The 12,579-nt window shown below is 37.0% G+C and overlaps 1 protein-coding gene across 6 annotated transcripts in view; it reads right to left on the reverse strand.

The window, feature by feature from the left end:
* LOC124163547 (sodium-coupled monocarboxylate transporter 1) overlaps nt 1-9,292 on the reverse strand; it is a 46,284-nt gene extending 36,992 nt beyond the window's left edge. Inside the window, exons 1-4 of one of the 6 annotated variants that reach the window (XM_046540522.1) lie at nt 6,419-6,474; nt 6,177-6,322; nt 5,681-5,993; nt 3,024-3,183 (exon numbers count right to left, since the gene is read on the reverse strand). In XM_046540522.1, coding sequence (XP_046396478.1) covers nt 3,024-3,183; nt 5,681-5,985 — 465 coding nt within the window. In that variant the 5' untranslated portion in view covers nt 5,986-5,993; nt 6,177-6,322; nt 6,419-6,474. The other 5 variants (XM_046540524.1, XM_046540523.1, XM_046540520.1 and 2 more) reach the window with 5 other exon arrangements.
* Nucleotides 9,293-12,579: the final 3,287 nt, after the last annotated feature.

Genomic DNA, 12,579 nt, shown 5'->3' on the forward strand with positions numbered 1-12,579 from the left:
CTGAGGTAGCAATTGTCGAATGCATTCAGGCCTGGCCTGAGACCCTGGGTAGTGAGACCTTAGGGTCACTCCTTGGTAATTAAGCCTGACCCTCCCACTCATTTACGATCATCCTCTCCACAGGAATCCGTTATGAAGTTGTTATATTGTCAATGGTTTTACAATGATATATTTTGTTGCATACAACAATTTTTTTGTACTATGAAATGAATTCTTTGTTTTACTCTGTGCATAAACAAGTTTAAATGAAATTTTAGTGTTAAAAATAACGGACTTCTGGACTTACAGTCTTAGCATCTTTTATTCACCAACTTAGTTTTTATTAATGCTAGAAATCCATTTAAAATTCCACAATGCTTAAAAAGATGTTACAGGGTTCCCACTCTTAACTAAATTATAAAATTCACGGTTTTTTCCAGGTTTTCACGGTTTAAATGTCGTCAGATTCACGGCCTGTTGAAAAGCCATTTTCGATATAAATATTGATCACGTAACAATCACAGGCCACATGTTAACTGAAAGTTAAAAAAAAAAAAAAAAAAAAAAAAAAATAAAAAAAAAAAAAAAAAAACGAGACGCCGTGAATGCAAACACAGCACTGAAAGTGTTACCTCTAATGACGTCACCTATCGTTGGCAAAATTCAGGGCCGGCTTTAGGTTGTGAGTGGGAAAATGGAGGGAGCAGGGAGGTAGGGGAGTGAAGAGGTGTCTGATTTTTCACCAGGGTTAATGAACACTTTGGTTACCAGTCTTCCAATTACAGGCTTAAGGTCAACGTATCGTCATGGCACACAGAGGAATTACGGCGCTTCAAAACTATGAGTGCAAATAAATACGTGGACAGTGTCCGCACTTGACTCGGCCTTGAATCATGATCGAAACATCAATTTTTCTTTCGATCTATCAGACGTAGTTCTACAATCAAATTTGAGGCATTTTTAAGGTTCATTGACAAAATTCACGGCTATTTCCAAGTTTTTTCACGGTAGACGAAATTCACGGCATATTCACGGTTTTAAGGTTTTCACGGTTGAGTGGGAACCCTGTGTTCACGCCCGTCGCGAGGGCGGGGCAACCAGGGCATTTTGCCTTGGGCGCAGCAAGTTGGGGGCGCACCGTGTTCGCGGACTAAAAATTTTTTTAAATGTTGACTAACAACATCATCCGCTGTGTGGCGCTCTCAGCTCTCTTCAACACAATGAAAGAGCTCCGAGGCTCCTTCACGTCGCAAAACGCAGACACACATAACATCGGCTCGTGACTTACGCGGTCGGCAAGTTTTTTACCGACATTTTTAAATATCCTTGTACGTTTTACTTTCATAATCAATAAAATATCTTAATTATGAAAAAAGTTTTCAATTAATTTTCAAATCTCCCGATTGCAGGTATATCAATGTTATGGGGGGGAGAGGCACGATCCCAGTTTGCCCCGAGCGCCAGATCAGCTAGCGACGGGCCTGCCTGTGTTAGTACTTTTAGAAGCGTAAATTATTGAAAATGAAATGCAACCTTTGGTTGAAAAAAAACACTAGTGGTGCAATAAGATGACCGTGGACTCGTGCTAAGATAGGGCTAGAGGGTCTAGTGCAGTGGCTGGGGTAAGGGATGGGCGCCCCATTGAGTTGGGTCTCAAATCAGAAGGATGAAAATACCAGGGTAACTCCTCACCAAAAAAGAGCTCCGTACAGAGAGGTTTAAAATATTACTACACTACTCTTAGCATGGAAAACCTTTTCCTATCGTAGGCACCGGCAGGAAAGGGCTAAGAAATAAATCCCACAAGAAATTAAACAGCAGCTGGTCCACTAAGCGATCCCAGCTCAGCCTGACATTTGAGCCTTTTCCTCTCAGAAATAATTTTGCTTCGGAAAAACATCACCTTAAGATTCAGACTAATAGGAAAGGAAACCAAAGGCTATAGTTTCTTAAACTTATAATTTTGTCTGTCTCAGTGCTACATGCTAGGAAATATGAAAAAACTAGGGATATACATTATTTATAAAAAGCAACCTGAACAATAAAATAAATTGATGTTAACATTGCCAAAGTACACAGTAAATCAAGTACTTGTGCTCCCATATAGGTATTGCCTCATTTAATACTTAGTCATTACAGGAAACCATCTCATAGGCCACCCAATCCTCTATCTTTTGGAGACATTGGGCAAAGCAGAGGGGACCGTTTTCAGAGGCATGCGATTGTTATTTTCTTTAGAGAACAGTTCTCCCTATTGGAGCTCCAAAAAGAGGTAGATTGTCTAAGAATCATATTCTTCTTAGATTTGTGTAAATATGGTATATAAATGTCATAAAACCTGAACTTCCTGGCAAAAATGGCTGTGTAAATGTGTCTTTCTGATGACAATAACTCTGGAGTATGTCTGTTATTGAATTCAAAAATCCATTCTTCAAAATCAAAAGTTAAAAAAAAGTACACAGTGAATTTTAAAGCTATGCACAAAAGTCATCATTCACATATTTAAAAGAAGAATTTCATCAAGACTAAAAGACTGTAACATTTTGTTTATGATTATGTACATGTAATGGCTACGTACTGTGACCATGAAAACATTCACAGGGAATAAAAATCTGTTAATTTTAAACTTTTTCCTCCAAACCTCTTCTTACCCCTAACGACAAGTTCTTCATAGGCCTACCTTCTTCCACAACCAAATTATTGAAAAATCAAGTTTCCAAATGATGCCAAGAAAAAGTGAAGCTCAAGGAGTCAGATTTTGGGCTTTATTGGTCTCTTTGGTATCATGTACGCTTCGTGGGATGTTTTTTTGATGTTCATTTGTGTGCATGTCCGGCTGGAGTAAGGGGCATTTCAGGACAGTTTTTAACGAACTTCCGGGCTAGCAGGATGCAGCCCATGCTCATGACTGTTATTTCTTATGTATTGCGATGTAGATAATAAATCCTGTGGTATCAGACACATATTGTGTTATTCCAACCCAGACATAACATTGAGAATAATGGCCATTATTATGTAACAATAAGGAGCTGCATACAACGCACCTCATAGGATGATGAGATGTGAAGATTCATGAAAACAGGCAGGTAAACATAGGACAGAGTAACAGCCATAAATAGAATTCCAATAAAAATGAGCCAGTACTGCAAGCCATGGAAGTAAACCTCTGATGGGGTGCCAACCATTGTCACACCTGAAATATAACTGGTGAATACTAAAATGATTAGCAGCAAAGCAGACTCTTCATATTATGTTGATCCTATTCATTAAAAAGAACAGTCCTAAAATGCAGTTATTGACAAATAGAAAGGGCATTCAATATTCAGGCATTAAAAATAGTTTTTTTTGTGGGTATTGAGCACGTGATAGTTAACAGTGATCTCATAACCTTGAAGTAGCATGATACAGCACTTATAAGTAAGAAGGCCCAGTATCAAGCTACACCATAGTTGTCCAGATGCAAGAAAATATCAGCTGCTGAGTTACAAAAAAAGAAATATAATGATAAAATAAAGCTTAACTTTTTTCCTTCAAACATTGAGAAAACATGAAAATAACAATAAATAACCTCATTATTAGGGTCATCTTCACAGGAAATTTCAGTTCTCTTTTCTAGTTGCTGGATATAGTCCAACAAAGGAATTTAGCTATAGGTTTCGAGAAGTCAATAAAATGAAAACAATCCTCTGTGATATGAAAAAATGAAAATTGGTATTATAGGATTCAAGTAAGGAATTGGCACTCTTGGTTCATAAATAACATTGAATTTGGTGCCATCATCAATGGTGACGTAGCCAGGGAGAGGGTCCCGACTCCCCCAAAATATAAAAACAAAATTATTTTCTTTCATAAAAGAAAACAAAATATTGAAAAATCATGAATTTACAAAATAGTTCTTTAACAAATGAAGTTTTTCCAATTATGAAATGTGTTAAAATTAGTTTAAAACCCATTACTTAGTACCCTATTTTCCAAAAATTTTTCCCCTAGGTTTTGGACCCCCCCTCCCCCCCCAATGAAATTTCTGGCTACGCCACTGATCATCAACACTGCTTAACAATCCTAAGACTGGTTTGATACAGATCAATTCTCCTGTCAGCTAACCTTTCCACATTTACCTCATTCTTTACCTGTTCCATAAATTTTAATCAAGGTATTCTTTTTCCATTCTTTCCATCTACTTGTCCCATGATGATTGTCTTCATCAGGCCAGCATGACTCTTGAGGACTTCCCCATTACTTGGTCGATCCATTTCATCCTCATCATTCTTCTGTAGTAAAACATTTTGAAAGTCCAGACCCTTGATTTCTCCCCAGCTGTAATCCTGTTTTGTAGTTGAAAACTGTTTTTCCAGTTTAACAGAATGAATTAACTTTCGAAAACATTCCATGTTCCTATCCTCAACATTCCAACACATTGGACCAATGTTTCCTCTAAAATAGTACCCCCCTGGAGATTATAATGAGGGACCAGTTTACCTCTGGAATATTTACTCAAGAGAATTCCATCATGTCAAGATATATAAATGAGTGGAGTAGTTACACCTCCTTGGAATAATAATGTGGTGGTTTCCCTTTGCCACATTGCATTACTACCGATTGAGATGATCTCCACCTTCACATATGTGAAGAGGAACTGCTGCCCTCTCCCCCAAGTGATGAAAGGCAAAATTGTTGGTGGCCTCCAGTCGCCAAGTCACAGCATCTTCATAGATTTTGATACATTTAAATGGCCTACCTTAACCAAGGATAGGCAAATACTCCCTCTGAACGCAATTACTTTTTGCCCAAGACTGCTTATTAGACGGATGAACTCGCTTATCTTGCAGCTAACCTCTATATCTAGAAGTTAACCCACCATCAGCAAAGTTTGCTATTTTTCCATGGAATTAAGCAAGGTTAAGGCCTCAACAATTCAGTGCACCATCTGCAACCCAGTGGACGTACTTGGTTGCCTTAAGCTCAATTATAATTTAGAGAAACTTGCAGAACAATTCCTCCAATACTGCAGGATCAGGTATTCCAGAGAATAATACTCTTTTTTGGCCAAGTATAGACCATAACAACCAAGACCAGATACCTCGAGCAATTTTTGATTGGTCAGAGTGAAGTCACAGGCAGTGTCCAATGCACCATAATAATGGGTGTTTTTTTCTGGCAGTAAAAGCAGAACTATTAGACCAACAAGTTGCACTTTGCTTTTGCACTTCATTCCTAATTGCTTTGTTAAAACTGGCCTTGCAAAAATTTTCACCGTCAAAACAGTGTGCACCTTCTCTAACTATGAACATGTCATAATTTTGTATATTTTGCTCTTATCAGCTATATCTAGTGCTTTAACAACAGAGCTTTCAGAGCCATTAAGATATGTAGCATTAGGGTATGTAGATAATTGGCAGACCAGTGGGCTACAACATGAAGGAAACATTGAGTAAGCCCTACTCCTCACTCTTTCTATGCTCTAGTCTTTTGTTTGCTTTTGCTACACTCATTTTTATTTCTTGGATTAGAGATAAACAGTCATTTTCACCTCAGCAGGAAAGATTGATTGTATCACGCAACTTAAACATATTGCTTCACAAAAATTATGAATATGACGAAGAAAATAAATCATAAACGAATAAAAAAAACTGTGGAAAGGGAGTGCATAAAATCAAAATGAGGATGAGAAGGTAATAAAAAATTATAAGCGCATTATTACCTAGCCACTAGGGACATAGCTACTGGAAAAGGCGTGAATCCAATTCCTCCAGACATACTATCCAGGGTCACTGAAGTTCTGATGGCACCGTCATTGCTAGAATCAGATGCAGAAGATTTTTCCACAAAGAATCCATAATATACGCCAATTAAGGCGGACAGTAGAAGCATTAAGCTAAAGACGAGGTAGTCGCCCCAGCCGAATCTCAGCGCCAAGTCATCGAGAATAACGGGGTTTACAGTCGTAGAAAGTAGGCCTTCATCCGAACTTGGACTTTCTGCAGAAGTCGGTGATATAAAATCCATCACGGAGCCTGAAATAACACGGTCACAATTCTGTCACTTTCTGTGAGGACAGCAGTTAATGTGCTCATATTTAAAAATATACACATTCAACGAGTAATATACAAAACCCACAACCGACACTGCGCGGCAAGTATTAAATTCAAATGCTTCATCTACAAGTAACCATAGCATTCATAAGCTGCATGCCTTACATAAATCAATAGGAAGTGGTGTGAATACGAGGATTAGGCTGCATATATTCCAATTTGTTATACTTCTCTACATGGCAGTTAAAACTTCACGTAACATGATCAAACCTAAGACTGATTGCAAACTGTAATCCAGGAACCGTCATTTACTAAAAATAATATAAATAATTTCAAGGATCAGGCATCAATTTCCGCAATAAATAGTATAATTCTTTCAATCTTTTTCGCAAGAATGTAGCAAACACCGTTAAAATCTTCACAAATATTGAACATTTTCTAATCCTAAATTTTGTTGGCCTGGGGATGTTTACTTGCTCTTCGCGCACACAGAAATGAGCGCAATGAGATGGTCTTTTGTCAGCAACCACGACCACGGTACCACACTGACAGATTCGTTCCCGGGCAAAAAAATAAGATTAAAACGGCAAATGCTGAAAACCGCAGAAGTACCTCATTTAGAGGAATATCAGACTCTCTAACGACATTGTCTAAATGTAATAGTAATTTTTATAACACTTAATGGGCATTCATTTACTTACAGTTTGTGCATTATTAGGAATTCCAGTATCCTAAGATATGAAATACTGTCCAGAAAAATGGATAAACGCGGAAGTAAGCCCGGAAGAATCACTACCTACATTCAAAATCTCCGTGGAAGCCCCCATGAAAATCTTAAGATTCGTTAATAAATAGCTTTTTTAACTAATATTTTTCTATAAAGTTCAGCAGATTATTTCTTATATTCATTATATCATATATATACTAAAAATAACTACCATGAATTTTTAATTCACAGTTAGCAGAAGTAAGGGGATTCCTAAGGGAGCGAAGAATTTTCCTACTTTGAGGACCCATTTAGGCGAGTCGATGAGCCTGTTACTTAATCGTCGGCAAAAAAACCGTTAATTAAGGTCGGCTAGTTTTCATAGGCTGGTTCGATGTCCGAGCCGAAACTCATATATTGGGTCGAAATACGTCAATTTATATATATAACCGTTTTACGGGGAAAATGATTTCAGCAGTAATGTGACAAGTGTAATTTCAAGAAGCCCCACTGTTTTACATGGAATATTTATAAATTAACGTCACAACGTTAAATAATACCTCTCCTACGTTGCCCATATAAATCAATCATGATAACCAATTTTTACATTTGCAATCATGCAGCTTTAATTTTTATGCTATTTTAAAATACCTATATAATGATTTTATAATTTTAAATGTTTTAATTTTGATACTTAAAATAAGCCGTTAGAGTCAGAAGAAAAATGAAAGGAAATAAGATTATTTCTTTTACAAACTGCGAGCGCACAATTTAAATATTTTACTTTTTCCTCTCCAAAGTGAAGTACTAATATTTTTTTTCTAAATGGGTTGGGTAAAACATATTTTGACGACGGAAAAATACTCGGAACAAACAGCACTAAATAAAACTTCCCACTTCTAGGGGATGTTAGGATATATTTTGAAGCTGGATTATCTTTTATGCAAATGTATCTTGGGTTACCAGTTAGATGATAACGAGTTCTGAGAGGATAGGCACTCGGCATCGGGTAGGCATTCAAAACATCGAAATTATATTTACAACCTTGAGAGTGGCCTTCATGTCTTGAAATCATGGTCAATGCTGCGATAACGTCAAAGAAAGGAACGTGCAACACGAATTTTCTTTTCTAAACACGCCGCGGTTTTACGAAGTAGGAAGATACCAAGTAAAAATCCCTGCAAACTCATGGGGGAAAATCTTATTCTTCGCCGTAAAACATTTTCAATATATTTCCATCAGCTCGAAAGACCACCTTCTCGCAGTGCTACAACGAGAATACACTATTCGTGCGATCAAAGCAGAATGCGCCAGCTACCCCTATGAAAAAATTGTATAAACCTGTTTCAAAATTTTATACAATCTTATACATTGCCATGGCAATTGTATACATTTTAATAAAAATTTTTATACAATTTATACAATTGCCATGGCAATGTATAAGATTGTATAAAAATTTGAAACAGGTTTATTCAATTTTTTCATAGGGGTATATTTGCACCATATTAAAAACTCTTTTGTATTTCAAATGTACTATTCATCACTCGATGCACTTAGTACGTCCCTAATTAAAAAAAAATACTTCGAAGAGATTAAAACATCCAGTAAACTACTTAAAACATCGACACGGACGATTTTTAAAGAAATTTTCCAAATCTTGATTTCCGAGTTTGACGTCATTATGGGTGGCGGCACTTATCCCTAACTGTTGATTACCGTTACTATAGCGATGATTGAAATTGATATCCACAATATCCTCCAAGAGTTGCATGCAATGTTTAAATAGCTGCACACCGGCTGTACCACATCGCAAGCGCGAGAGAAAGCATCACTGTCATTGCACATGTACGTATTTCAATTGACTGAATCACAGAGGTACATACCTTTGAGTGGAGGATATTAGCCGTGTCCGTTGGGCCCAAGCACTGAGTCTCGTGGTCCTCTCGTCGCATCCTCGCCCGCAGCGTTGGCTGTGATGAAACGCCGCGTGTCCTTCAGGTTCCAAGCGGAATCACGGGCAAGCGACGATAGCACACAAAGGCCGGTGGCCTTAAAGCCGCTCTTTTTATCCCGCTGGTAAAATACACATCCTTTTGAGTGCTCAGGCTTAAATACCTCTGTGTTCTCGGTGAGTGCAGGTGGTTAGCACCAATTCGCCATGCAATTACCCCCAAACGCCCGCTCAGGAATAACTAGCTCGGAATGAGCACGGTTTGCTCAGCCTTTGAGTTGAGTCGTGTCATTTCCCTCACAGATGAGACCCTAATTAATTGATTTCGCCATAAACTGATTGGCGATAACCAGTAAATTATTCCTTGTTATCAATATTTACTAATTGAATAAAAAAGGTGATCTCACGCGATAATTTTCTGTTAGGGTCATGCTACCTGGATTTTAGGACTTCCTCGTCCATACCTGTTCGCACTTTCTTTCCATTAGCCTCGCTATTAAAGATGAATGTTAACTGGGAGCCGAAATTTCAATTGGTTGATATTACGCAACTTATTAAAAAAAATGAATCAAGTACTGGAGATTTAAAAAAAAGCTTGAAAATTCAATTGTTTGATGTAATAACCTTATATAAACAGTAGATGCGTTGCTACAACGATCATCCTTACGGAAAGATTGGGCTTTCCTTGCTGAAAATCGTGTCGTAAAGTTCGATTACGACGGCGCCAATAGTTCCCGAGGCGACTTTAGAATAACTATGCATAGGAAAGGGCTATTCCAATGAACCACTTTTTTTTCGTAAATTTTTGTTTGTACTTAAAAGCTCAAATATTATGCTTACATTATTATTAATTTTTTTGGTCCAAGAATATTGATTTCACAATTTATTTCTTGTTTACGGTGCCGTATTACATAGAAGTCGTTTGAATGTAACAAATTTTGGTCAATAAGAGTCGGAAAGCATGAAAAATTTATTATAGATATAATAAAGGACTCGTACTTACGTCAAGGTTAAGTTACTGATTCTGTACAGAGAACTACCAAAACCAAGAAAACGATAGATTCAATCATGGTAATGCAATACAAGTCTTGCTGTACTTTAAATTCCTTCCAAGCCCATGGCATATTTTATTTTCTCGAGGTTCCTCATGTCCTTCTTAATCCGCTATAGTCTATTATTAATAATTTAGTCTCCTTTCCACTAATAACGAGATAGATATATCCCTTGGTCTTCCTCGGGGGACTTGGTCCTTCTTTCCCCTTCATTATGCTTCCTTGCCTAATTTCTACACCATGTTAAATAGCCATTCCACCGAGTTTTTTCAGCTTCTCCGTATCCTAAATTTCGATTTTAGCTATAGAAGACCATTCCTGATGCACACGTGAACTGGATTTATTAAATTTTGTTATGATACCTATTATATTTAGGGGCTTGAATTTGTGATAATTTAAAAGTAAGTCATTATTCTAAGAATACCTTTAACTGATTGATAATTTATTGGTTTGACACGCATTTGAAACAGTAAGTTGCTCACTATAACTTATAAGGTATAACCTTACGAATAATTTGATGAAGTATTTGAATTTAAAGTGCGTCTGCTGAGAAATAATTTTAGTCTAAAGCATGTGATTGTATAGAAATTCTTATTTTAAAACCAAGACCACGATTGGACCCAACGGATCAAAAGTAATGGTAATAAAAATATCACAGGCCATGCACTTAGTTTTTTTTACAAGGTTAACATTATAAAAGTGACCGAGTAAAGCGCAGTTGAAGTTATTTTATAGTTGTATTGACAGTGGCTTCAAATTTTAATTATTACATTGTTATTTTTCGCATCCAAAAATAACCAATTAAAATAAAATACCAAGGTTATGCACAATTTTAATCGTTACTAACATTTTTTGCGTTCTGGAACACGGAATGTTTTTAATTCGTCACCTCTTCAGCAATAGCCGTTTATATGACTAAAATTGAAATTGAGTTGTTGAATCAAAGTTGAAAATCCTAAACTTCAAATATAATTATTGAAAATCGAAAACATTAGCAAATGCATGACTTCATTTTCATAAGTCAAATATTGTAAGATTAGTTTGACGCAGCTCCCCAATCCGCTCTCTTGTGTGCTAGCCTTTTCATAGAGACTTATGTCGTCTCTTTAGCAAAATAAATAACTTGTCAGATGTAACTCATTCGGGGGCGTCCGTTTCTCATCTTCCCGCCCAACTGTCCATCGACGATAGTCTTCATCAGGCTGTCAGGCCAGTGTTTTATGACGTTGCCGGCTTCTTTCTTTTCCTATAATGATGTGGAACTTCATTCGTCTTCTTTCTAGGATTATTAGAATATTTATTTCTCCCATTCTTCTTGGCACTCCCTATTACGTACTCAGTCGACGGACTTTATCTTCCTCATTCCTCGGAAGTACCACATTTTGAATGCTTCCACTCTTGACTTCTCAGATGCTGTTAACGTCCGAGTACCGCTCTCTTACAGATTAGGGGGCCTCATTAATTACGCGAGGTGATTTTGGCGGTTTATCGACCCCCCTTCCCCTCGGTGAGTTATCGTGAGATATGGCTCGACCCCCTCCCTCTAATCTCACGTGAGATAAATCAAAACGCGTATTTTCAGTGTAAATACGTTAATATATGCTTTATTGTGTTGGATTTGGATAGCTTATTTATTTTTATTTAAGATGAGAGAGAACTAGTACAAGGGCGTGCCCAGGATCAAAGATAGAGGGGGGCGAGCCGGGGTCGTTCAAGTTGTGACAGAAAAAAAGGTAATAAAACCAAAATTTCAATAAAATTATAAGAGAGCTTTATTAGTTTTTAACATTATTTGTTCGGAAAAAATATTTTGATTTTTATTATGTTTTGTACTAATAACACTTATCTTAGATTGAAAGAAAATTTGTTCAAAAATTTCGTTTGGAACTAAATTTACTTTTGATTCTAGAGGGGAGGGAACCTGCCCCTTCTTGCCCCCCGCTGGGTACGCCCATGGAATAATATTTAAGATTACTAATATCGTAATTTTAATCTGTTCTTTCGGAATAAAAATTACGTGATACTTGCTAGGACCTCCCCTTTTCCCCGCGTGAGATTAGGTGAGATTCGGCTTGACCCCCTCCCAAAACGCCTCACGTAATAAATGGATGCTCTCCTTATCCTCGATATCGACCTCTCCTAGCCGGAAAACTAATATGTCAAAAACTCATTCCAGTCAGGCTTATCTTGAAATTCTTGTCCAGAAAATCGTATGTGTAAAATTTTAGCCACATATAATCGTATCCGAAATTTCGTCCATGAAATCATTTGCGAATTTTATCTTCAGTGAACTGTTAAAATATTGAGATAAAACACGGAAATTGTTTTTAAATAAAATATTTATAGCATAAAAAACAATAAGAATGGAATTCAAAAAATGAAAATTGAATTTAAATTGCCGAGTGCGGCTTTGTGGACTGGTATTCTGACGTACGATATTATGGACGAAATTTTAGGTACGAATCGATGGTTCAGGTTTTATACACACGATTTTATGGATTAGGAATTCAAAATAGTCCTGAATGGAATGGTTTTCTGAGATAGTACTCTGCGGCTAGGAGCTATATGCAGTATCTGATTGATTGCTTCATAGTTATATGCTCGTACGTATTCCCAGATGCTTTAAGAAGATTGTGAATAACTTATAAATTGATATTATACGTCCTGATATCGCTTCTTCTTCATCAGTGCTGTAGTCATTGTAAATTAAATTCCCAATCGAAACTAACAACAGGTAAACAAGCGGCTCCACCAATAATACCGCTCAATTGATTTCTAAGTTTGATTATCAACTCTGTCTTCACTCCTAATGACGCCGTGATCCACCGAGATTTAAAAGACAAGTTCAGAGATTACTTT

The sequence above is a fragment of the Ischnura elegans genome, chromosome 8, assembly GCF_921293095.1.
Source record: "Ischnura elegans chromosome 8, ioIscEleg1.1, whole genome shotgun sequence".
Lineage (NCBI taxonomy): Eukaryota > Metazoa > Arthropoda > Insecta > Odonata > Coenagrionidae > Ischnura > Ischnura elegans.